The following is a 26,201-nucleotide window of genomic DNA, read 5'->3' as shown; positions in this document are numbered from 1 at the left end:
TCAGATCGAGTGCTGGCAACACCAGAGCTACCAGCACACCTGAGGGTAGCTTTACTTTCTCAATGGGGAACGCTGAATTAAAACAGTTCTCAAAAAAATAGGATCACGTGAAAAACAACAGAATAGTCCAAACGGACAAAACCTGACAGAGACTTTCTGAATAAGATTTCCAAGCAATTGAAAACAAACCTCTAAAAAAAAGCTGTAATGTGACCAGAGGGGGGGGGGGAATCAAAACCTTTATTAGCTGCCGTTTTTCAGTTATCTCTGCCTCTCCATCCCTGAGAGCGTCTGCAAAGTTGGCGTTTTTCTCAGCAATGCTGTCTTGGAGGAGGCGCATCTCGGCCCTTTTCTGATCAAGCAATCTGCCCACCGCGTGTAGCTCATGCTGCTGTACGGCAGTCTGCCAAAAACGAGAAAGCGTTCAGGTGCAGAACAAATCAAGTCTTTATTTAGCAGACTTCAGGGCAATCCAAGCTCCTTCCTTCCTTCCTTCCTTCCTTCCTTCCTTCCTTCTTTCTTTCTTTCTTTCTTTCTTTACCTGTCCTGGATGGCAAGATGGGCTAACCGCATTCTGTAGCAGCACAGGAGCTCCCTGATTACTCATGACTTTCCAAAACTCAAACCAGCTCATTGGTTGAGCTGCTGGTCAGACGGCGATAAGGCCCCGTGTGGCTCTTTGTACATTTAAAATACTAGCCAGAGTTGCGCTGGTATTCGTGGATAATAAACTCCCTCTGGTTACGAAGCCAGGCTTTCCCAGTTTTCTATCTGGCTGCGTCCAAGGGCTAGCTCAGAATATTCTGGGAAATGTGGATCAGGAAGGATTCCACCCACCTGATCTTTCAACCTCTCCAGGTCGTGCTTTTTGCTCAGAAGGATGTCCTCTGCTTCTTTAAGGATCTGAAGGTGGTGATCTTCATTGCCTCCTGCAACCTGGATGTCGGTTTGCAGCTTCTGAAGGCTGGAAAAGAATGAAAACCGAAACGTATTTATTTCGGAGAGGGAGAAGGAGCCAGCCTATTTGCTAAAATGGTTCAGCTCGAGTTGGCTGTCTACTCACTCCCAAAAGGCACTGCGGTGCCTTTTCAGAGAAAGGCATGTTTGAGACTACGGTGAAAAGTAAAAAAAAAAGATGGAGGTGATGGAGGTTTGATGTCCATCAGATGCACCAGTCAAAAATACCTCTCAGTCAATATTTCTATCTTCTGGCTCAAGACTTGAAATTCAGAATCTTTCGCCGATACAATTTGGTTGATTTCTTTCAGAATTCCTTCTTGTTCCATCTTGTGCTGTTCCAAATCCAGGGCATCGGCTTGAAGCAATCTGAAAGGCAATCACCAAAAGATTTCTCGACTGCGTGCTTGTGAAAATCGATTCTTTCGGGGGGGTTTATTTTTTAAATCACGAGCTAAACCTAAATGCCCAATGGGCAGATTCTAGGATCCGTGTATCTAATGGAAACCACACACACAAAACCAGATAATGTTTGAGCTTTTATCGTTTCCTGAGTGGGCGTTAGGAAGTGGGTTTGATCCCATCTTTTTATTCTCTTTTTCATATTTTTTTATCCTTCTTTGTACTTCTGCAAACAAACCGTCGCTAAGCCAGGGGATTTCACAGGCCCTGCCTTGAGGGCGCGGGCAACCTTGTTTTGGATTGTTGAGGATCCGTGCTTGGAAGCTGAACTTGCGGTTCCATTTAAGGGATGCCTTTCTGCTGATTTCAGGGAGAGGTTTATAATAAAAGGCTTAAACGGGCACTGAAATCAACACCGTCGTTCAATAATAATGAAAGCCAAGTAAATACGGAGAAGAGCAGCCCATTGATCAAAGCAATTAAATTGATTGCAGGTTCAGGAAGGTGGGTGTGCATAAATATACAGGCTGCCTGCCGCACCGATTCTTCTCCCACAGCAACTGTTACACGCCCGTAAAAGCAAACAAGGCTGTTCGTTGAATCAAGAGCAAGTACTCTGTGTGCCTGCTCTGTTCCCAGTCTCCTGAGTCACCACAGGGCCCTGTTTTGGTTGGGGTGAAGAATGTGAGCTTAAAGTCACTTAAGTTCACCTGAACTCCTGATCTGCTTTCACAAGCCTCACAGCCGTCTCCCGGGCCCGTCGTTCAAGCTCCTCAGCGTCTTTCTCTGTCCGAGACAAATGTTGCTTAGCGCTGTTATATTTCTGAAGAGTGTCTTTGGTCTGGAAGGGGAAATAAACAGATCTGTGACTAGTCAAAGAAGAATAATTCCATTATTCAGCCCTTGGAAGGGCTGAGTAAGAAATAGGACAAGCAGGAGGGGGAATTCGCTAACAGGTATTTTAGATCACAGCTACAATCCGTCCTCAACTTAGGATCAAAAACTGAGCCCAAAATTTCTGTTGCTAAGTGAGGCAGTAGTTAAATGGGTTTTGCTCCATTTTCCTACCACGGTTGTTAAGTGAATCACTGCAGTTAGTGACATGGTTGTTAAGTGAATCTGGCTTCCACCTGGACTTTGTCAGAAGGTTGCAAAAGGAGATCCTGTGACCATCAGGAGTCAGTTGCCCAGCATCTGAATTTTGATCACATGACCACGGGGGATGCTGCACTTTTTTCAGCGCCGTTGTAACTTGAGTCGCTAAACGAACGGTGGTAAATTGAGGACTATACCTGCATTTTTTAAATGACCTCTTTAAAAAGACAGGCTGTATTTCCAAACGGAGAATTGGAAATACCTGCGAGTATGCTCTATACGTGACTTGGCCATCAGCTTTTAATTTAAAAAAACATATATACTTTTTTTTTTTTAATTTAAAAAATTTACCTTTCCTCGAGTGTTTTCGAGCTCCGTTTCAGCTTCGGCCAGAAGACAGTCTGCCTCCCTGAGTTCTGCCCGTCGCTTCAGAAGCGTCTTTTCCACGCATTCAATTTCGTCCATGATATTTTCATGGCAGTGGATCGAATCTTCCAATTCCAGCTCGGCAGTCAGGGCGTCCCCACGCCCTTCAATAAAATCTCTACAGCAGAGAGAAAGAAAGAAAGAAAGAAAGAAAGAAAGAAAGAAAGAAAGAAAGAAAGAAAGAAAGTAAGAAAGAAAGAAAGAAAGAAAGAAAGAAAGAAAGAAAGAAAGAAAGAAAGAAAGAAAGAAAGAGGAAGGAAGGAAGGAAGGAAGGAAGGAAGGAAGGAAGGAAGGAAGGAAGGAAGGAAGGAAGGAAGACTGTCAGCCAGAAATATCCCTGGTTTTCTGCTCTCATCCTTATCTAAATTGTTGTCATCCCTTAAGCACCAGTTTTAAGGGTAAACAATCCAGAGTTCTGCAAGGAAAACCAAGCTATTCATTTAATAAATAGTTATATGAGATTGATAAAGTTCTCCAGATTTGCTCTACATATCACAGGAGCGTCACAGGAAAAACTTGTGAAACGGTATCTCCTAGCTCCTTCTTGCTTAACGGAATAAAAAGTGCCACGACATTCCACCCAGAGTAAACCTTTTGTTGTCGTTAAAGGATTGCTCACCTGCGCTTATATCTCTTCTGGGCTACCCGCCGCAGCTCAGCCACTTGGTATTCAAGCTCTTCTTTCTCCGTCAACAAGTCCTGTATGCCCTGGTTCAGCTCTTCCGTCTCGTTATTGGGTTCACGAGAAGTCCTTGCGGACCCCTCTTGGTGTCGCTGAGACCTCAGCGCCTCTATGCTGTCTTCTAGCCTTATGATATCATTTTCCTGCCAAAGATGGAGACCAAAGGCGTCATTAGAGCCTCTGTCTCCCCATCCAATTGGAGGAGATATGATAGCAGTGTTCCAATATTTGAGGGGTTCCTCCAAAGATGAGGTGGTCAAACTATTCTCCAAAGCACCGGAAGGCAGGACAAAAAGCAACGGATGGAAACTAATGAAGGAGAGAAGCAACTCAGAACTAAGGAGAAATTTCCTAACGGTGAGAGCAATCAATGGAGCAGCTTGCCTTCCGAAGTTTTGGGTGCTCCAACACTGGAGATTTTTAAGCAGAGAGTGAACAGCCATTGGTCTGGAGTGGGATAGGGTCTCCTGCTCAAACAGGGGGGTGGACAGGAAGATCTCCAAGCTCCCTTCCAACTATTATTCTATGTTCCAAAACTCAAAGGCTCAAGACATTTGTCACTATCCTTATCATACAGTCATCTGGTAGCCTAGTCAAATCATTTCCTGATTACTAAGGGAGAGAATGGAGCTGACGAAAAGGGGGCTAGACTATCCAAGGATAATAAGTTTCTTCTTTATCATTGCAAAACCTGATGATCTAGCCTCTTACCAAGTCTCGGTGGTCAGGGATGTTGCAGTGAAGGATTCCCAGGGGAACCAACGGCACGGAATAGTTAGCGGGAAGGAAACCATAATGCAGCTGGATTCCAGCGGGAGGTGAGCCGTAGACGACTGTCGTGGGAGCAACCGGGCCTCCGATGGCTTGTGTGGAGAGAGGTTGTAGACCGTACAACACCGTCCCCTGAGGCACTGGTTTGCCATCCGGCAGCAGGGTATAAATGATGGATCCAGGAGGCAGAACACAAGGAGCAGTGCTGGGCAGGGTTTCACCCTCGCCTTGGTGCCCTTGATGGAGAGACACAGTGAACACAGTCCCACTGAAGGACCCGGATAAGAAACTTTTGTGGAACACAAAAGACACCAACAGCGAAGAAGTGCCCTCTCAGAAAAAGAAACAGCGTGTGGAAAATTACTTCGGAGCTGATGGTTACAGAAGGCCGAGCCCTGCATGGCATATATTGTTACTTGGTTTTAATCTGGCTGGTTTATAATGCAGGGTGTCTTGTCACTCTGAAAGCTAGCAGTGTGAATCAAATGCCAAGAATATTCCCTTTATAGTCAGAGGTACAACCCAGAAGCATGCTGAGGCACTCTCAGTCCTTGCCTTCAACTGGTAACATACTGTACATAGCAAGGAGAAGTTATGGCCTTTTTATTTATTTATTCATCAAATTTTAAAAGCGTCCCTCTCCCTCCTGGGAGCAAACAGAGATGTTGCTACGCCTGGGCAAATAATATCCCAGCTCTCTCTGGAAAGTAAGGGAGGAACTTGCAAGATAGTTAGCTGAACTGACTTACTGATAGAGGAAGGTTCCTGCAGGCCAGCCTGGGCTGAGCTGTGCATGCAGCACTCTCTTGAAGCAGGATAATGTGCTTTCTTGCTTTCGGCGAGCTTCCTGTCCTGTTTGAGGATGGGAGTCGACACGGGACACTGTAAAATAATGCCCGAATCTTTGGTGCTCTGAGATGCGGGAGTAGATGCCTTGGAAACAAAGATAAACAACAACAAATAATCAACTTGAGTTGAGACAAATATTCCCCAGAGGGGAGGGCCCCAATAATAATGAGAGCTTTTCAGGCAAAGATAAAAGCTATTATTTCAGATCCAGGGAAGGGTGGCTTGCAACAGGCAGAAAGTCACCCATTGTACAACTATGAACCCTTCTATCAAAAGATGGCAACATACTATGATACAGAAGCTGATTTAGATACGCAAATATCTGTATGCACAAGGGGGGGAAAAGGGGGGCTATAATCATTTTGTTATGGAAATTCTCCAAGTTATGGCATTCATAAAGCTGTCTGTAAATGCTGTGGTTTTCCTTCTCTTTGGGGACCGGGTCTCTTCTCCACAGGGATAATAACCAGGCTGCAGGGGAAAAAATTGTATGGAAAGTGGTCTCTCTTGAAAAGAAATTGTGGAAAATAGAAACTGGCTGGGCCGAGGAAAACTTAAAATATTTATCTTACTATGGCCTAGCAAGGTGGGGAGAGGTTTAGAAGCAGCCCGTGTGAGGCGGGATGAAGCGTGAGATAATATGGTGCTTCCTAGCTCCAGATGTTTTTTTTATGAAAACAAGCAGCAGCCCTGAAAAGGACTCTGATTGGTTGATTTGAAAGCTCCTTTCAAGGCAAACAGTGTAAACGTTTTCATACTTGGGAGGATGACGGCACAAAGAACAGAGGCTGACACCGGTGGAGTGGAGTCACGAAGTTAGCGATGGTCTCGTTCTGCTGAGAGATCGTACGTTGGAGTCCTTCGATTTCCCCCAGTATGCCTTCAATTTCAGCCCTGTTGCCTAGAAGGGAATTCAAAAATTCTGTGTGCAGTTCTAAGTAGGTTGGTTATCGTACTGTTTTGAGTTAGTTATTCTATCTTCCGTGCAAATTCATCCCCGTTTGCTGGAAAAGCAAAGAGGAAAAGAAACAAACCTTTTTTAACTTGATCTAAGGCTCCGCGGAGCCGGTCAGTTTCTGCTTTCTGCCGTTTCAGAAGTTCGTTCAGCTTCTCCAACTCTTCCTTTTGCAACCGCAAGGCCGCCATCTCGGCGTCGTTTTTCCCCAGTTCTAACTGCAATATTGAGAAAAAAAAGCATTTTGGGTTGAGAAGGTGTGCTTCCGAGGGTGTCCCGAACCGAGTCCTTCATTGTCTGCTGCTCTAACCGATTTTGACCTGCTGTCAAAAAAACTGTGGGTGGATTTGAATGAAATGTAAAACCAAGAAGGATCGGGGTCAAAGACAATATCTTGAGTCCTCTCCCTGGGCAGATGGTGGCCTGTGGGATCTTCTTGAATCTTCCAAAGATATTTCTGATGAAGACTGTCATCACATTTTCAATTTTAAAGGGCTTTGGGAGACACTCAAATGGACATCTTACACCCCCCACCTCCTACACATTTCACTCCAGCCCTTTGGTCAATAGTAATAGCACTTAGACTTACAGAGGTAGTCTTCAACTTACGACAGTTTGTTTAGTGACCGTTTGAAGTTACAACATCACTGAAAAGTCACCTGGGAGTTTTTTCACCTGACCGTCAACAGCGTCCCCATGGTCATGTGATCAGAATTCAGACTCTTGGCAACTGGCAAGTACTTATGACTGCGGCAAGGGCACCAGGGTCACCTGATCATCTTTTGTGACCTTCCGACCCGCAAAGTCAATGGGGAAGCCAGATTCACTTAACAACCATGTGACTAATTTAACCACCCCAACAATCTGGGTCCCCATTTTACCCACCTCGGAAGGGTGGAAGGCTGAGTCAGCCCTGAGCTCCGTCAGGATCGAATTCCAGACTGTGGGCAGAGTTTGCCTGCAATGCTGCATTCTAACCACGGCGCCACCAGGGCTCCACTACGAAAAGGCACAGGTGAACGGAACATACCTGCACCTCCTTTTCTTTGAGAAGCTTCTGCAAAAGTCCTATTTCTGTTTCTGCTCTGGCCAGGTCCTTAGCTGCTTGGGTGGCCTGCAGGCAGAACCTCTCGGCCTCCTGAAGCTCCTTCAGTTGGGAGGAGAAAGGAAAGGGGGAGGAAACACCAAATCACTTTCCATTAGCATTTTACAGGTGGGATTGTGCATTTAACTAGTTTACAAAAGAGCAGCTGCAGAGGACTTTCAATGCTCTCTCAGTGTTCAATTCTCCCGGCGTGCCGTTTTTCAGAATCTCTATCTCTTCAACAGCATTGATCAAGTTTGCCTAGCTACAAGCGTCAAACACCATAAGCAGTGAGGATTTGGTTGTCGCCGTTTTCAAGAGGGGCGTTTCGGCAGCACCATACCTCGGTACGTTCCTGATTAATCTTGCAGACGGTTCCGTGAAGCGACTGGAGCTGATCTTTGGCTGCGCAGAGTTGGGCTGTGGCCTGCTTATCGGAAGCGGAAATGGCTTCTTTTAAGGCCTTCAGCTCCTGGCTGAGGCTGTGGAACTGCAGCTGGGCCCTCGCATCTTCCACTTTTTTCTGGAAAGACCCCAAAAAGCGCATTTCAACAGACGTGAGCAAAGCAACACCAAGCGCTGAAAACAATAAATAAAGTAACCAGGATTCGCCTTCCTCTTTCCAACGGAATGCATCCACGCTAAAAAAAATTAACCAACTATTTTTGTAGAAAGGGTATTTCAAGAGGAGATACTCACCTTATTCTCCAAGTCTTCCAGCTCAGCAAGGATCTGTTCTTTCTCCTCATCGACTTCTTGGAGCTGTTGATCGGTGAGACCCTGAATTTCTTCCAGGCTCTTCAATTTTTCAACGAGATGTTGGATGTCCCCCTCTAGCTGTTGAACTCTGGCTTCATTCTGCCTTCTCTCAGATTTAATCTGGATAAATGCAAGAAGCAGAGGAAAGCCAGTGAACGATACTGAAAAGGTGTCTTGTCAATATCCGACATTCTATTGATGTTAATAAAAAAAAACTGGATTTTTTTTTTAGTTTTAAAAGGTGGGAATGAGGAGAAGTGAGAAGGAACAGGCTGAAAATCTCAATTTACGAAAACGAACGTGGAATTTAATGTATTAGCCCAGTTCCTTCTCACTTACGGCCACAATTGTGCCCAAAATTTATGTTGCCAAGCGAGACATTTGTTAAGTGAGTTTTACCCCATTTTATAACCTTTTTTGTCACCGTTGTTAATAATAAGGTTGTTAAGTGAATCTGGTTTCCCCATTGACTTTGCTTGTCAGAAAGTCACAAAAGGGGATCACGTGATCCTACCATCGTCATAAACGTGAGTCAGTTGCCAACTGTCTGAATTTTGATCACATGACCATGGCGAAAAACGGCCATAGGTCACAATTTTCAGAGCCGTTGTAACTTGGAACAATCACAAAATGCACAGTTGTAAGTCGTGGACTATCTGTACTTAAAAATTTTCCTGCTGTATTAATAATTGTAATAGTTGTAATTTTTATTACAACTCAGGTGCTGTTTTTAGAGTGGCGCTGTCCTCTTCATCAATAGTCTGAGGGTCTCAAGCTGTACAATTCTGATTGAGAGTTTGGGTATTTATTTATTTTTTTTGCTTAAAGTCTTCATAATCACGGCTAAAGAGCAAGGAAATAGGAAGGCAGACAAATATAATGAGACAGACAGAGAGGGTTCTGTTTAATTAGATGGATTAAGGGTTAAGGATCAAGATTTTCTGTAAAATACTGGTTGCAGGAGAGGGATTGAGAAAAAGTGCCCCATGAAAACAATCTATTGTTTATAAAAGATTTCTGCCAAAATGCGGAGTGACTTTTCCTCCCACTTGTTATAATTTTGCCATTTATTTATTTTTTCTTACTTTGGCTTCTGCAGCTCTGTTGCAGGCCAGTTTATACTTTTCTTGGGCTTCTTCCAGCTCAGCCCGCTGAGTAGCCATCTGTTTTTGGAGCGCTCTCTCTCTGGCCTGGACAGACTCATTTTCTTGCTGGGAACGAGCTAAGAGCTCCACAAACTGTTTCTGCAGCTCGGCAAGGCTCTTCCCTAAAACGTCCTTTGGGTTATGGCACCTGTTGTAGAAGAAGCAATTTAAAAAAAAAAAAAAGATTGTGGAGATTTAAACCACAAATTAAAGTAAACAAAGACTTTGGACGCTTCTGGTTTTAACGCACCTGATTTCTGCCCCAGTCCGCAGCTTTTGTTTGAGTTCGTTCACACGAGCTGAGATTTCCTCGGGATGAATTAAGCTATCGGCTGCGTGATTCATTTGCTCCTGCGTGTCTTTCAGCTGCTGCCTCAAGAGGTGATTGTCCTTCTGCACGCACAAGAGACACGTTTGAAAGATCACCTTGTACCATTACAAAGTTGGAATTTATTTATTTTCATTTCAGTCGCAGAATGAAACCTACAGACGTCTCATCAGAATATGAATTGTGCTGCACATTTGCAAGCAAGATTTATTATTATTATTTTTGTCATTCAGCTGCTTTGTTGTTATTACAACAAATAATAATTTCTCTAGCATAAAGGTTTTGTTAATTTTTAACAGACCTGAATGACAAGGAAATGTAACTGGTTTCCATCAGGCTAATATTAATTCTTTGAAGGAAAAGGAGCAGAGCTACGAATGCAATTGGGAAAAATAGTCTACCTGCAGCTGGTTGAGTTGGGAGAGCAGCTGATTATTTTCCTGTTCCTTCTCTTCACACAATTGTGCTTTGGCCAAGGCATTCTCCAGGGCTAGCCTCTCCTTGCCAAGCTGGGCTTGGAGGGCAGACTGTTCCACCTGTACCCCCCAATCAGAAAAAAAAAACGAGGTAGAAAGCAAACGAAGAGAATTTTTTTTAAAGAAACCTCCAAATTAAGCTACTGAATATTGATTTACATTTTCCTTCTAAAGGCTCTGAAGATGAAGTTCCCATTTCTCAACTTTCATCAGGATGGAATTTGGGAATGCCTTTGTTGAAATAAATCTGTTCAGAACATCTTTGACGCCTTAAAACATCACTCCCGGCAACGATTCTAAAGCTGGAGAGCCATTAACTTTGATTTTCAGACAATAAGATGAGGGAATCTTCTTTCTGTACGTTTGCCTTACCTGAATAATCTGCTTTAAGTTCTCGAGCTCTTCTTTCTGCTGGCTGGCTTCAGTGTCTCGGGCCTTCAGCTCAGCTTCCAGCTCAGCCTCATAAGCACTGATTTCTCCTTGGGCTTCCTGCAAGGCTTCATTGAGTTCACGCTGCTGTTGGAGAGCCCGTTCCAGGTTCGCAGTTTCCTGAAATCAAAGATACCAACCTGTCAGCTAAAGAAACAGAGGGAAAAATAGCATTTGAGGAAGACAGGTGCCTTCGGAAACTCACCTTTCTCAGGTTTTCAGCATCAATGGCCACTATTTCCAACTGGTTCCTCTCCTCCTCTATTTCCCCCAATTTTTTCAACAAACTTTCCTTCTCCTTCCGCAGCTCTTTGCACTCGTCGGTGGCTTGCTTCGTCTGAGTCTTAACGTTCTTGAGGTATTCCTGTAATCCTAGGATCACTTCTTCCAAGTCTTTCTTCAGGGCTTCGTTGGCTGCAATCTGGCCTGCAAACAGATGAATTCAAGATAGTTCACAAGCTACCCCAGATGTTTCTTGCAACAAAACATTTACTTATATTTACCGGTGTCACTAAATGCCTGTGCCCCTATGTCCGAGGCACCTGTGACCAGTTTGCCATAAAAGTTTTGGATGGAGGAGATGACTGCAAAGGAGAAGGTTACCATCTGTAAGCTGTTGCTCCAAATCCCGGATTTCCTCGGTTTCATTTGCGATCCGGGACAGCACGTCATCCAGGCGGCTTTCCAGTTGCTTATAATGCCTCCTCATCATGTCCAGTTGCTGCTCTTTGCTTGCTTTCTGGGCCTTCATATGAGCCTAGGAACAGAATGGACAGAGGTTGAGACTCTGGGAAAAGTGCCGGGAAGAGCAACAAAGATGATTAGGAGGCTGGAGGCTAAAAACATACGAAGAACGGTTGCAGGAATTGGGTATGTCCAGTTTAATGAAAAGAAGGATTAGGGGTGACATGATAGCAGTCTTCCAATATCTGAGGGGTTGCCACGAAGAAGGGGGGGGGAGATCAACCTATTCTCCAAAGCACCAGAAGGCAGGACAAGAAGCAAAGGATGGAAACTAACCAAGGAGAGAAGCAACCTAGAACTAAGGAGAAATTTCTTATCGGTGAGAGCAATCAACCAATGGAACGGCTTCCCTCCAGAAGTTGTGGATGCTCCATCACTGGAGGCTTTCCAGAAGAGATTGGACAGCCATTTGTCTGATATGGTGTAGGGTCTCCTGCTCCAGCAGGGGGTTGGACTAGAAGACCTCCGAGGTCGGTCGCTTCCAACTCTCTTATTCTATGTTCTACGACAGCTCAAAGCAACGGCAAGAAAACAAAAACCAAACACCCTCAGCAGCTAATGTAAGTACTATATGCAGTAACCGGTTTTTTAAAGATCACAAATCCCATTCCAAGTTGAATGATGGGTTTACCAGGCAACACCTATCATGATTAGACTGACAGCACAGCCCACCTAAATTGTCCTGATAGCAGGTTTTATTACAATGCTCCCTTTGCACCACCAGGCTTAGAAAACAGTAGCTAAATTCTGCCTGCTTGATTTCCTTCAGCTGGGCCTTCAGCCTACCAATAATTACAGCTATACTGTATTTGGCTGTTTCTGTATCAATAGAAAAAAAGAAAAGAAGAAAAGAAAAATGATGGTCTGGACTGCCAACTTCCCAAATAAAAGCAACAGCAATGGTTAAAAAACAAGAAGAAGAAGAAGGAGGTATCTCAGTGGTTAGTCCAACGGTCCCTTTGCAAAACTGCAGCGTCCAGCGATTATTTTAAAAAATGCAAAATCCTAATTACTCCGATTCCGAGAATGAAATGATTTCCAGATCCGCTCCTCCAGATTCTCGGAAGCAACGCAAAAAGAGGTTGAAGCACGCTACATGTGAGCACAATCGCACACTCGCTAAACTGCTCAGCCCCTGGTGACACACCCACAATTGTGCAAGATCCTTCTCTCTCTTTTTTACAGTCTATCGCTGAATACTCTCGACTCCCTCGAGGTCTCTGCAGCTGCTGAGCTGAGTCTTTTGACAGGAGGAGGGGGAGAGGGGGGAAAAAAAGGAGAAGACTTACACTACTTTCTTTGTCTTGCTTTCTTTTCCGCAGCCTCCCCCCTCCCCGCCCTCCCTCAGCATGTGAAATTCATGCAGCAACGGAAGGCGTTGCTTAACTGGGACCCAGTTCCCCTAATCTCTTTTCTCGTCCTGTGCATCGTCCACTCTTTTGACAGTTGCACTCAGGCGAGGAAGTGGTTTGAAAGAAGCCAGCTCCAGAGACCCGTGCCAGATTCTTTGTGACGCTTGCACAGCAGGAACGGGCGTGCCCAATCCCCTGCTCGTCTCAAGCTAGTTGGGCTCTGCCCTGTTTGCTTTAAATCACAACACAGGAAGCGGCCCGTCGGCGGCCAATCGGCTTTAGGAGCTGCAGCAAGCAGATCTGGAGAGGAAACGGCTTCCTTCTGTTTGGAAAGCATGCGGGGATGTCAGTTTTGGAAGGCTGCAATCTGGGCAGGGCTTTTTGTGTGGTGCGCTTTGTGGCCTCGCGCACAAAAAAATTAGTTTGGGACAAGAAGCATTCACGCCCACGGGGATTGAAAAGCTAGAGGAGCTGCTTGCAAGCCATCCGTGCTACAGTAATTTGCGATATTCCGCAAAAGGAAAGAATTGGGGTCAGTGGAAGTTGGCTTTGCTGAGGGAACTCTGGGTAGGTGCAACTGCATCTAAACCTCCGGCAGACCAGTTGGCAACAACTCTGGCAATAAACAGGAAGCATCTGAAGGACGTAGTTGCCAAAAAGCTAAAAGAAATCAACTCGAAGTTGAGTTGGGTTTCTTCAACGGAACAGATCCTAGTTAAAAAAGAAAGAAAGAAAGAAAGAAAGAAAGAAAGGAAGGAAGGAAGGAAGGAAGGAAGGAAGGAAGGAAGGAAGGAAGGAAGAAAGAAAGAAAGAAAGAAAGAAAGAAAGAAAGAAAGAAAGAAAGAAAGAAAGAAAGAAAGAAAGAAAGCCGTTTCGAAACGGGAAGACTTACGTGTCTTGGGTCTTTAGGATCCAGAGAATCTAGGAAACTTTGCAAGCCTTCTAGTTCCTTTTCCTTTTCCGCCATTTCTTGGCGCTGTTTTTGCATCTGTCTCTCTAGTTCCAGAGCCTCTTCTTGTAAACGATGTAGGAGACGTATCTTGTTGCTTAGCTGGTGCCGAAAACAATCCTTTTCTGCTTCAGATGCCTGGATTTGAACATGCAGAGCATATAATCAACGAAACCTGGGAAAGGAGGAGCACGCAAGAGATTCCCAAGCTAAAAGCCGAGGTATAAAAACCTGGAATCTATTGTAATTCGGGAATTGGGGTTCCCCTTCCTGCTTAGACATCCTTGCATTAATGGAAATTAAATCCAAATATAAATGTGCAGGACTGTGTTGAGGGTTTCCGAGTCAGTCTCTCGTCATTTTATGCTCAGCAGCATTGCTATAAATGATGAAAATGGAAGATAAAATGCTAAATATGTTGTTATTGTTCCCATCCCAGTTGAAGGATTGTTTTAATGTTTTGCTCCAAAAAGCATCGTGTCCTCCAGTTTAAGAGCCTTAAACTGGAATGTTTGAAATTGATCCTTCAGGCACAAAAAAACTCTTAACAGCTAAGGTTATGTCTCGCATTAAACCGTTTTTATCTATGGTTTATTGGGTTTGACGCAACACGTGACTGGCAAAGCAGAAACATGGTTTAGCATGTTGGGTGAGCCTAGCTAGATTGCTCATTTGTTCCTACCTTTTTCTGCCCAACAGCATCTTGGACTTGTTTAAGTTCCTCGGTGACTGTTAAGACCTGTTGCTCTGCCTTTGCGACTTCATTGTGCAGTGTGGCCAATTGTTCCTGGGCTGAAAAAATGAAAAAAAAAATTAAGATTCAATTGATTAAAAGCGGGCAATGGAGAAGCTCTGGAAGGCATCTCTCTAGTGTTAGAAAAGCCAATCCTTTTTAAATTTTTAAATAACAACTGCTGCCAAAGCTTTTAAAGACTCTTTTCTTTCACGCCTAGGGTTTGAGAGGCCGCTGAGAGGCTGAGGATCGGAGATGAGTTTAAAAAGAAAGATCAAAAGAGCCAAGGGTTTTTGACTTTAAATTTGAATAACCTCTGAAGCTATTTCAGCGTGTCTTACTGGAATCTACCAGGATGGCTAAACCTGTGAGAGGAGGAGCTGTTCTATTTCAGGTCATCTCTGTCATCGCATGGACTCAATTCGCTTATGGATAGATCAGCATCAATCAAATGTTCCTGAGGGGTCACACGCCCGCTGCTCATGATTTCAAGGTAGGAAAAAGAAAGCTGTTAATACCTTCTTTAATCTTCCTCTCTTTTTCCTCAAGCTGTTTATCGAGCGACTGAAGCAGATTCTGTTTCAGCTGCTGGGCTTCTGGTTCCTGTTCCAGGTTTCCCATCTGCATCTGCTGAGCCTTCCTGGGGATGTAACCTTCCACAGCAAACATGTTCCTTTTGTACCTGGCCTTCCCGATGTAAGGACTTTCGCCCGGTACGTTGTCAAATTCGACATCCTAAAACAGGAGAAGTAACGCAAGAGTCCAGGGATGTCAGGAGATCATCCGCAAAGCCAGCATCATCTGAACCATGAGACGTTTTCTATAGTTTATTTCTTTTTTGATTTAACCAATGTGTTTCATAAAGATCTTACTACTAATTCTTATTCTGGCCTGCAATTTATTGAGGGTTCATACTTTGGAAGCACAGAGAGTCCCACGAAAACACGATCCAGTTCCAAGGATGACTCTTTTTATTACTTCTTCCATAAGTCTGAAGTTAGCCATGGGAAGAAGTATGGAATCCTTGGTGAGGAAGAAGCATGGAATACTTAGTGCTCTCCGAGCTTGCTGCTTTTCTTGCAGACATTTCACTACCCAACTAGGTAACATCATCAGCGCCATCATCATCAGAGGAAGGAGTAATCTGAGCACGTACTTAATGTGCATAAGCCTCTCTTCTCTGATCATCATTTTTATCTCTGTATTTGTTTTACCAGGCTGTCAGCCGCCCTGAGTCCGTAAGGAGAAGGGCGGGATAAAAATCCAAACAAATAAATAAATAAATGATCATCCCATTGAGAATGGGACTACCAGAACTCGTGCTAGCCAAAATTTTAGATCCTTGGAAATTAGAACACCATCCAAGAATTACCTCCATGGGATAATAGCCCAACGGCTCGAATTTGGCATCAATTTTATAGAAGGCCAGTTCTTGTTCCAGCTCATACTGCTTCTGACAAGCTCGAGTCAGTTCCACGGTTTTCTGCTTCAGCTAAGGGAAAATGCAGGGAGTAAAACAATGTCAGCTTCAGGAAAATGTGAACACAAGCAGCAAGTCAAGATCACAGCACAATAGTGGGCGTGGATGATGTGACAAATTGGCTTACGCATCATGTAAAGCTATGCTTTAGGCTCCTGGTTTGCTGAACAATCCATAGTGGGTTTGTTCATGCAGAAGGCAAAGCCAAAACCAGAACAGATCACATGATGGCTTAGCATAACAAACTGTTCAATTAACCATAGTTAATAAAAGCATATGGTGCAGTGCATGCCCTAAAGAATTTAACTTCATATTAAGTCTGCAAGCAATCCATAACCTTAAAATAGAATCTATGGGTGGTTAACACCCATATATATTGCTTTTACCAACTCGTTTTTGGTTTCCAGCTCAGTCTCCAGGTCTTTGTGGTTCTGTTTCTGCTGGTCTTGCTTCTGCTTTAAGGATTTATTCTGCTCCTCTTGTTGCTGGATCTGCTCTAGCAAATCAGACTGTTTGTTCTGCAAGTGTTCCATCTCCTTGGTCATCTGTTCCAGGTTATGTTCTAGGTGTTCTACCTCTTCTGCAAAGACAAAGCAAGCCAGAGAGTGATGTCCAGCTTCTTCTTGGCAGGAAAGCAAATAAGGAATGCAAATTGGATTGGCAGGCCAAACTGAATGTTCACTTATAACTGAGAGAGGAAAAATCTAGCAGGAGGCTGGTGCCAAAGACATTGCTGAGGGAAGCCTGTCACACAGTGTGAGGCTGTGATTGACAAGCTCTTGTATCTCACACAGACTATATGGAACAGATTAGAAGGTGGGTTACCATCCAACTGTCACAAACAATCCTTTTCTACATGAAAGCATGATCACACTTAAAAAGAAATTGGAGCAGTTCATTTTCAATTATGGTCCTAAATGCTTCTACATAAGGGGGGGGGGGGATTCCACCTAATGCAATGTAACATATTTTTAGAAAAAAACGTCCGAATGCACAACGAGGGTTCAAACTACACTTGTTTACCTAAATTAAATCTTTCAAGGGCTTCTTCCCTGTCACAATTTGTCACCGGCTGCCCCTCCAGATCCTGCAATGACCTCAGATGGAAGATGGTATAGAGACGATAGTGAGGCAGGTTGACCACTGGGTTGTCTGCCAGCAACAGAGAAGTCAAATCTTTAAGAGGCTTCAGTTTGGCTACTTCGTAGAGCTGAAAGGAAAGAATAGCGTAGGAATTAAACACTTGAGGCGTAAGCTGAAGTTAGTTTCCTACTACAGATAAGTAACGTTAAATTGTTCTTTTAGGCTAAAACTGAATAGAAATCGATGAGGAGAAGGCATTACACACACTCACACTAACACACAATGATTCTGCCAATCATAACGCATAATGTTAACTCAATTTCTGGAGTAAACAATCTATTTGTATAGCTACTACCGAAAAGACGTCTGTAAGGATGCTATACAAAGACAAACTGAGCTGAATTGTGAATTAGGGAAAGGTGTTTTTTTTTTTAAAAAAAAAAACCCCTGCTTTTTCTACTACAGGACTTTTATAGAGCTTTACAAATATACAGCGATAGAACCAAAAACAGAAGTCAATGAAGAGCATTTTAAGGACACACAAAATGCTTCTTTGTGTGGGAGAGAGTACATTTTCTTTTTTTAGCTTGAGGGAACATTTCCCAGAAATTATGTGGCCCTCTCCTTGTTTTCCAGCAGAAAGCAATACATATTTATAGTAACTTTCTGCAGTCATAGGATTCTGCAACTGGTTATCCCAGTTGGTTCCTTTGGCAAAAGCAATACCACTTAGACTTATATAGCACTTCACGGTGCTTTACAGCCCTCTCTAAGCGGTTTACAGAGTCATATTTGCTCCCAACAATCTGGGTCCTCATTTTATCAATCTTGGAAGGATGGAAGGCTGAGTCAACCTTGAACCGGTCAGGATCAAACTCCTGGCTATGGGCAGAGTTAGCCTGCAATACTGCATTCTAACCACTTTAGTTATAGTCTGGTATTCCAATGAAGCACAACTGTTTTCAGAGGTGAGTATATTGTTATAGTGATGGAACGGAATTAAACAATCACAATTATAGCTATGGTAGGATAGTAAACACTGCTATGGGGGAAAATCACTTACTGATGAGATTTTATTTTTTCTTAAATTCAGGATGCGGAGGGATCGGAGTTTTTTCCCCAGCCACATAGGGAGGTGTTCAATCTCATTCCCAGCCAGATTCAGCTTTTGAAGACTGTGTAAATGTTCAATACCTTCTATTTTACTGGACACACAAAAAAAAGAGAGAGATAGGTTGATAAACAGGCATTTTAAGGTGAGGTTCAGATTTTATCATTAATGTTAGTCCTTACACAAAGGAAGAGCTGTGATAACATTTTCCCACTCCATAGGCCAGGATTAGAAGAACTGAACAACGCCTCAGCTTAAATAAAAAACTAAGAAGTTACAAGGGCATCTAAACTTACAGGAAGTTTGCTAACATACATTGGTTTGTTATTATGCATTCTTTTTCCATGTACTTCTTAGACTTCCTCCATGTACTTATATCCCTTTACAACAAAAGAATGACCAAGATATTGAAATTGAGAGGGTTTATCAGGAGTTTAAGAAGAATGTAAAAGTTGGTCCTCCTCATTTTACAACACATTAATCTCCGACTGATACAAGTTTAAAAAAATGGGAACAGACTTATCTGGGTTTTTAAAAAAAAAAACCCTCAAGAAAAGAATCATTTGCTTTGTAATTATTCACTCTTTTTTCTTGCTTACCTTATTTTATTGAAAGAGAGGTTGAGGTCTAATAGCTTCAGAAGTTTATCCAATTTTTCGATCTTTTCAATCAGATTATGACTGAGGTTTAGGACTTCCAGTTTACTGCATTTCTCCAGATTTTCTATGTACTGAAAGGAATAAGAACATGCTATTGAATTAATCTATTTCAGCTCTGCAATCACACTATAAAGCATTATGAGGTGTTTCTTTAGATCGGGTTTATTTGCCCAATTCCCGCAATCTCTTATTTGTCTGTGGTTGACGGTTGTTAAAGTACAAAGCACCAGACATATACCTTAAATTTCTTCCCTCCATCTTTACTGAGGGAAAGGTTCAGAGCAGTCACGCGTGGCAGATTCTCTTGCTTGGCCAGCTTCTTAATAAGAGGCTCTGTTATGTACCGGATACCTGGACTGCCATCTGAAATCAACAGCAAGGTTTTTGAGGTAGTGAGTGATACAGAACAGGGAACAATCTAAACATTATCAAAGCCAAGGAGGTGAATTATGGGAGTTGAAGTTCAGACATCTTAAAATGGCTGAAGTTGAGAAACCGCTGTATTAAACTTACAAGCTGCCAACTCCGCAACACTCTGGGTGCCGCACAATATTAAAAACTTTAAAATCAAACAACCCATTTAATACAAAGTAGAAAAAGACCAGCAGGAGAAAAGCAGATCTCTTCTCCTCCATCAACTTCATAAAGCCTGAAATCTTTTGGGATAGGATTAGAAATCATATTCACGTCGGATGAAGTGGTAAGCGAAAATAGAAATACAGATAGACTTCGACTTACGACACAGCTGAGCCCAAAATTTCTGTGGCTAAGCAAGACAGTTGTTAAGTGAGTTTAGCCCCCTTTTACAAGCTATCTTGCCACAGTTGTTAAGTGAATCACTGCCACTGTTAAGTTAGAAACATGGCTGTTAAGTGAATCTGACTTTGCTTGTCGGAAGGTTACAAAAGGGGATTGCGTGACTCCCCCGGTACGCTGTGACCGTCATAAATATGAGTCAGTTGCCGAGTATCTGAATTTTGATTATGTGACCTTGGGGATGCTGCAATGGTCCTAAGTGTGAAAAACGGTCATGCAACTTCGGACACTAAATGAACAGTTGTAAGTCAAGGACTACCTGTAGTGTATATTCTACACACACACACACACACAAAAAAAAAATCTTAAAAAGCCACATCCAGATAACTGTTATTGTCATTTTTTACTGTGGGCACAATGGTACCCATTAACAATGAAATTGTTTTCTGCCTCTCAAAAGCGTAACACATACATAACGCACATATAAACATGCTATATACATACATGTGCTATATACATACATCATAAATATTAATATAAATATCAATCATAAATGTCAATCATAACATTAATATTATTTAGATCTCCTAAGCAAAGTCCCTGAAGCAACATTTGATTATATCCCTCAAGGATTATTGCAATACCTGTATCGCTTTCTTGATCTACCTCTCCTTGATATCTTCGCCCAGTTGGCTGGTGGATCCCTTCTCTGTTCAGCGGAGACGATGACCTGCTACGGGCACTTGCAGGAGACTTTGGACTCCGAGCGCGGGACGGAGACATCTGTGGCTTCCCAAGGGATGTTTTCTGCGGCTGGCCTCTCCTCATTGCACAGACCTCTGCATGTCACAAGACAAAAAGCTGCAACGAAAGAAACCCAGGCTTTAGCAGGGCATAACCAATTGAGCAGCTGCTTCACCGTAAAACAAGAGAAGTCAGCAACTTTTAAACCGGCTTCCCTCCAAAATATTAACCTGCCCTGCACTAATTTTTCACAAGAAGGGAAATCAATTAGAAGACACGTTCCCCAAGGCAGCCTGGTTTTACACTTCCATCTTTGCTTACTCACTGCATGCCTCTTTTCCGGAAGCTGTGGTTCCCCTTCAGCACATAAACACTTTAGCAGATGTTAGCTGCTGCTTTTACAGTTCCAAAGTAGCAGGATCAGCTCAAGAAATCCCTTCAGTGTTTGCCCCGATGATTTGCTTCCGTTACCTACCTTGAGGCCACTAATAACAAGCATAGATTGTAAGATGACTCTCTCCTCTGTATCGGCAAAGTAGTAGCTACTTTTTTAAAGATAAAACCAGAGATCAAACTGTTTCATATTTAGGAAGGAAAAAAAAATGACTTGAAAGTAAGATCTGAGGTTGTTCTCTGAATGCATATAGCTTTTTTCTGCATAATCTATTCTCCTAGATGGATACTAATGAAAGCAGTGCCCCAAATTTATTTTGGTATTTAATATTTTTAAAAATATGCCTTTGATGGTTTCTATGTTCTTTCCTTTGGGCATGTTTCTACTGGTATACAAAAGAGCCAGTCATTGCTGGAAACTAGCTTAAACTAAAATCAGGAAAAACACATCGCCTGTTCTAAGTTCATTCTCAACAAATTTTTGAAGGAAGGCAGCCCTTTTGTCTTGTATCAGATTTTATTGCTAATACATTATTTCTCTTCTGACTGCTTTAATAATAATAATAATAATAATAAAGTTGGAAAGGACCTTGGAGGTCATCGAGTCCAACCCCCTGCTCAGGCAGGAACCCTACACCATTTCAGACAAATTTCTTGGTATTGGGCTTCTTATCACCTCAGCAGGAGACAGCACTTGGCTGACCATGTTCAGTTCAAAAACGGCTGCGGGTTTATGCCTGGATAGGAGGCCACAAGAAAATCCAAAGTTATAGGGTAGACTGGGAACTTGAAAAAAAAAATCTAAAAGAAAATAGTAATAAATAGCTTCTATACTGCAGCAAAGAAAATTACATAGACAGCCTATGAAGTCATAAGACATTGAGCCTGAAGATAGATTTTATTGAGTTTATCAGATTTGTGAGGTTTTTCTTATGCAGTACTAGAGAAATTATGCAGTTTACAAGGAAAAAAAATACATGCATGTAACATTTCATCATGTACAGGAACATGCTGTGCTTGCAGATGTTGCTGGATTACAGCCCCTAGCAGACCTTGCCAGTATATCCATTGGCAAGGAGTGCTGAAAACTATATAGTAGTTGTACAATAGGCAAAAGATCACAGTTTCTCCATTGCAATTTTTTTCTAACACATGAAGTAGAAAGCAGCAGATTTTATCAATCAATAACCGAGTTTGTCCAACACAAGGAATCAGTCACCCACTTCTAATCTGTCACCCACTTCAGGGTGCTCTGCTAAAGTAGCCCATAGGGGTAATACGTTCAGTGTCATTCAAGAGCAGAAAATCTGGTTAATTCCATAAACCACATTTAAACCACGAATAAAGAAACTCAACCAAGATAGCCATTATTATTTTGCACTTTCGGACAAGCACCTCTTTTGAAAACCTTTAACCGGGGATGGGGGGGGGGGAAGAATTCCTATAATAGAAAAAGGGAGAAACAGTTTCAAATTTGGGTCAATTTCTTTCACAGGGCAAGAACACCATGTATCAAAAACTCTATTATAACTTTTAAGCAAAGCAAAACAAACCAGTCCTGAAATTTGTTTCTTAAAAAAAAACCTGGAAAAAATAAATTCAATATTTGCACAACAAAATAAAACCATGGGCTGCCTGGCAAGATTGTAACGTGGTGGAGAAGATGCAACCAAAAAAAGAGAAAAAAAGAAAAAGGGACTTTGAATTTTAGATGGAAAGGAACTGCAACCAGAAAATTTAATACAGTAAATAAAATAAAATAAAATAAAATAATGGTCATATGTAGAGCATAGGAGATGCTTTGGACTACAGTTCCCATTAGCCAGCCTTGGGGTGAGGGCTGATGGGGATTGCCCCTCTTGCAACAGACTGGCTAATGGGAATTGTAGTCCAAAGCATCTGGTTATATGTTGGAAATGCTTTGGACTACAGTTCCCATTAGGCAGCCTGGGGGGGGGGCTGAGAGGATTGCCTCTCTTGCAACACACTGGCTACTGGGAACTGTAGTCCAAAGCTTCTGGTTATATGCTTTGGACTACAGTTCCCATTAGCCAGCCTTGGGGGGGGAGGGCTGATGGGGATTGCCCCTTCTTGCAACAGAGTGGCTAATGGGAACTGTAGTCCAAAGCATCTGGTTATATGTAGAGTATTGGAAATGCTTTGGACTACAGTTCCCATTAGACAGTCTGGGTGGGGCTGAGGGGATAGCCTCTCTTGCAACACACTGGCTAATGGGAACTGTAGTCCAAAGCTTCTGGTTATATGCTTTGGACTACAGTTCCCATTAGCCAGCCTTGGGGGGGAGGGCTGATGGGGATTGCCCCCTCTTGCAACAGGCTGGCTAATGGGAACTGTAGTCCAACGCATCTCCTATACTCTACATATAGTCATCCTTTTATTTTTTTTATTACTTTCTGTATAAATTTTCAGATTTTTTTTAAAGAAACCGGGCCTTTGCGGGGAGGGGGGCGGCAGCCTCCAACCGTACTCCGGCCTCTCACGCACCAGGGGAGATCCGCTGGCTGCCTCAGGGATGGGATTTGTAGTTCAAAGGTCCGCCCCCCCCCCACACCGGCGGGGCGAAGAGTCCCCCAGATGGGGGCGAAGCCTCGAAGAGAAGGCATTACACACTCACACACACACACACTGACACACAACGTCGCAACCGCCAAATCTTCCCTCACCTGCGCAGCTTCGGCCCAGCTGGCCGTAATGAGGCGCCTCGCGCGCCGCGCGTTGCTTCCCGCCGTTTCCATGGCAACCGCTCCGGGAGCCGCGGCCGGGCCCGGATTGCGAGGTTGGGGTGGGAAAACACAGCGGCGCGCGCCCACTGTGCGCGCGTGCGCAACGAGCGCGAGCGCGCTCCCTTTCCCCGGCCCGGCGCCACCCAAGGAACCTCCTGGCGAGTTTCTTCTCCGCGCCAGCCTCGACCGTGATTGGCTGCTGCGAAACTCCGTCGCTCGGATTGGCTGAGAGGCCTCTCTCCTCTCCGAGAGGCGGGGGCATTTAAAAAGTCGGCGCGCTCCTCAAGCCGAGTGCAAAAAAGAAAAGCGAGTGCGCTGCGTAGGCAGCCGACGCCGCTACTACCGCGTCTCTTTTTCCTCAAAAAAGACGATGCTGCGGGGGGCCGGGGGGCCGGGGGGCCAAAAATGTCTCTCTCTCCGTCGCTCCCGCGGCCCAAGTCCTCGAGCTCGAGGCCGGGCAGGGCCTTTTGAGCTTTGAGGTAATTCTGAGGCTTTTCTACGTTGTAAGATACGGAGGGGAGCGTGAGTTCTTTAGCTAATGGATAGCCTATTCTCGCGGAGTAAGGGTAGCACCTGTGGTAATTTTAAACCTCGGCGTGTATTCTTAAGAGTAAAACGGCCAGTTCTGGCTCAGGTAATATCTGTTATTTAAAAGGACGCCGATACCACAGGTCACTAAAGATAGTTAGTCTTTCCCCTTAGGGAATAACGTAATTCTAGTCCAGGTGAATAAGAATTAAAATTAGTTTTAAAGGTAAAAATTGCCTCGAAGAGCTGACCTTGCTCTCGGGAATAAAGCAAATTCTTGGCGTCGGGGGTAATTTTAGCCAAGACTCGAGTTCTTAGAGTAACGTCCATTTTAAAAGGACCAAACTACCACAGGTGAATAAGAATAAAAAAAAATAGTTTTAAAGGTAAAATTGACTCGGGCTGAGCTTACTCTCAGAAATAAAGCAAATTCTTGGCGTCTGGGGTAATTTTAGCCCAGAACTCGAGTAAAATTTTGGCGGAGCCTGAGGTAATTTCAGCCACGTGCCTTTAAAAAGGAGCAAGCCACCGCAGGTGGATAAGAGTTAAAATTAGCTTCAAACTACCACAGGTGGATAAGAATTAAAATTAGCTTCAAACTACCACAGGTGGATAAGAATCAAAATTAGCTTCAAACCACCGCAGGTGGATAAGAATTAAAATTCGTTTTAAAGGTAAAATGGACTCTGGCTGACCTTGCTCTCAGGAATAAAGCAAATTCTTGGCGCCTGAGGTAATATTAGCCATGTCCCTTGAAAAAGGAGCAAGCCACCGTAGCTAAATAAGAGTTAAAATTAGCTTCAAACTACCATACAGGTGGATAAGAATTAAAAATAGTTTTAAAGGTAAAATTGCCTCCAGAGCTGACCTTGCTCTCAGGAATAAAGCCAATTCTGGGCGCCTGAGGTAATTTTATCCATGTCCCTTGAAAAAGGAGCAAGCCACCATAGCTAAATAAGAGTTAAAATTAGCTTCAAACTACCACAAGTGGATAAGAATTAAAATTCGTTTTAAAGGTAAATTCTTGGCGCCTTTTAGCCAAAAATCAGGTTCTCAGAGTAAAATTTTGGCGGAGCCTGAGGTAATTTCAGCCACGTGCCTTTAAAAAGGAGCAAACTATCACAGCTGAATAAGAGTTAAAATTAGCTTCAAACCACCACAGGTGGATAAGAATTAAAATTAAGGGTTTTAAAGGTAAAATGGACTCAGGAGCTGACTTTGCTCTCAGGAGTAAAGCAAATTCTTGGCGCCTGAGGTAATTTTAGCCATGCCCCTTTAAAGAGGAGCAAACCAGCAAAGGCGAATAAGTTAAAATTAGCTTCAGAATAAAGTCAGAGGTAACCTCAGCCACCTCTTTTGCAGGCTAAAAGCACTTCGAGGAAGAAAAGTTAATTAAAATTACTTCGGGGCCAGGAGCTGACCTGACTCTCGGGAATAAAGATGAGGCAACTTTAGCCAGGTGCAGTTAAAAGGGCTAAAGGCAAAATTTAGCTTAAAGGCAAAATTGCTCCAGTATCTGGAGTTGCCCTTACTTTCTTGAATACACGCAACTCTTGGGACGTGAGGAAATGGTAGTCGAGGCTCAAATCCTTAAAATGGGTGTCGCGACTTTTTTTTTTTTTTTTTTGCATTGCCGGAGCTGGGTGGGCGTGGCCTCCCTATGACGCAACCGGCTTGTGGGCCGGCAGTTTGACACCCTTTTAAGGGTTTGAGCCTTGACTTTCTTGAATACACTCAACTCTTGGGACCTGAAGTCAAGGCTCAAATCCTTAAAAAGGGGGTGTCAAACTGCCGGCCCACAAGCCGGTTGCATCATACGGAGGCCACGCCCACCCAGCTCCGGCAATGCAAAAAACCCAACACGTTGCGACGTCACGTGACGTGGCAAGTTTGACACCTCTGCTCTAAAAGAAGCAAAACATGATTGTAGAAGACCACTAGTTGCTCGAGGGAACAATGTTACAGTTCATTGTATCTTGCCTTCTTTCACACGTAGGATAAAACACATAAAAGCCCCTTTGACTACTGATTGCTTTTCTAGCCTCTGAACATCCACTGGTCATTTGGTGATGTTGATTTTTTTTTTAATTTCAAAGGCATGAATCCATGTAGACGAAGAAGAAGACATCAACAGTAAGACCGATGGTTTAATTCACTCCCCAGTATATCATGAAAGTGAGGAAGCCTGGCAAGTACTGTTTGCAACATGTTAACTACTGCAATAATCTTTGGGCCTTGCTAAAGTTTACCTTAAGGCTTGCTTTAGCAGTTTTAAAAAAAAACATTACAAAGTATCAAGGGTAAAAAGAACAGACACAAGTTTGACAAACATGCCTAAAAAGTAGCAAAAAAAATTGACTCAAGACAATTTTAGCTATTGGCTGTGGATCTTAGAACCAGACAGCTAACCAGCCTCCTCCAGTGCCTGAGTTGGCTCAGCCAATTTCACTGTATACATGTTATACTTTGATAATAAAGGGTTTATTATTATTATTATTATTTATTAGTAGTACCAGCCAGACTTCTTAGAACCAAAAGTAAACCTGATGATGCAATTTAATATGAGG

General features: G+C 43.3%; 1 protein-coding gene across 1 annotated transcript in view; it reads right to left on the bottom strand.

The window, feature by feature from the left end:
- CNTRL (centriolin) overlaps positions 1-23,085 on the bottom strand; it is a 34,218-nt gene extending 11,133 nt beyond the window's left edge. The window contains exons 1-30 of the mRNA XM_029285834.1: positions 23,047-23,085; positions 19,870-20,086; positions 18,708-18,832; positions 18,410-18,540; positions 17,763-17,904; positions 16,640-16,826; positions 16,003-16,196; positions 15,509-15,628; positions 14,655-14,871; positions 14,086-14,195; positions 13,347-13,541; positions 10,962-11,115; positions 10,564-10,784; positions 10,302-10,478; positions 9,855-9,989; positions 9,376-9,518; positions 9,066-9,273; positions 7,921-8,100; positions 7,565-7,744; positions 7,168-7,284; positions 6,217-6,355; positions 5,941-6,083; positions 5,083-5,266; positions 4,267-4,569; positions 3,500-3,740; positions 2,806-2,998; positions 2,070-2,200; positions 1,186-1,326; positions 838-964; positions 239-403 (exon numbers count right to left, since the gene is read on the bottom strand). Coding sequence (XP_029141667.1) covers positions 239-403; positions 838-964; positions 1,186-1,326; positions 2,070-2,200; positions 2,806-2,998; positions 3,500-3,740; positions 4,267-4,569; positions 5,083-5,266; positions 5,941-6,083; positions 6,217-6,355; positions 7,168-7,284; positions 7,565-7,744; positions 7,921-8,100; positions 9,066-9,273; positions 9,376-9,518; positions 9,855-9,989; positions 10,302-10,478; positions 10,564-10,784; positions 10,962-11,115; positions 13,347-13,541; positions 14,086-14,195; positions 14,655-14,871; positions 15,509-15,628; positions 16,003-16,196; positions 16,640-16,826; positions 17,763-17,904; positions 18,410-18,540; positions 18,708-18,832; positions 19,870-20,053 — 4,887 coding nt within the window. The 5' untranslated portion in view covers positions 20,054-20,086; positions 23,047-23,085. The remainder of the gene's footprint in view (positions 1-238; positions 404-837; positions 965-1,185; positions 1,327-2,069; positions 2,201-2,805; positions 2,999-3,499; positions 3,741-4,266; positions 4,570-5,082; positions 5,267-5,940; positions 6,084-6,216; positions 6,356-7,167; positions 7,285-7,564; positions 7,745-7,920; positions 8,101-9,065; positions 9,274-9,375; positions 9,519-9,854; positions 9,990-10,301; positions 10,479-10,563; positions 10,785-10,961; positions 11,116-13,346; positions 13,542-14,085; positions 14,196-14,654; positions 14,872-15,508; positions 15,629-16,002; positions 16,197-16,639; positions 16,827-17,762; positions 17,905-18,409; positions 18,541-18,707; positions 18,833-19,869; positions 20,087-23,046) is intronic.
- Between the last annotated feature and the right edge of the window lie 3,116 nt (positions 23,086-26,201).

This window comes from Protobothrops mucrosquamatus, unplaced genomic scaffold, assembly GCF_001527695.2.
Source record: "Protobothrops mucrosquamatus isolate PMUCROS unplaced genomic scaffold, P.Mucros_1.0 scaffold2326, whole genome shotgun sequence".
In the NCBI taxonomy this organism is placed as follows: domain Eukaryota; kingdom Metazoa; phylum Chordata; class Lepidosauria; order Squamata; family Viperidae; genus Protobothrops; species Protobothrops mucrosquamatus.
The sequence above is the reverse complement of the archived record's forward strand: the minus strand, read 5'-3'. Positions and strand labels throughout refer to the sequence as shown.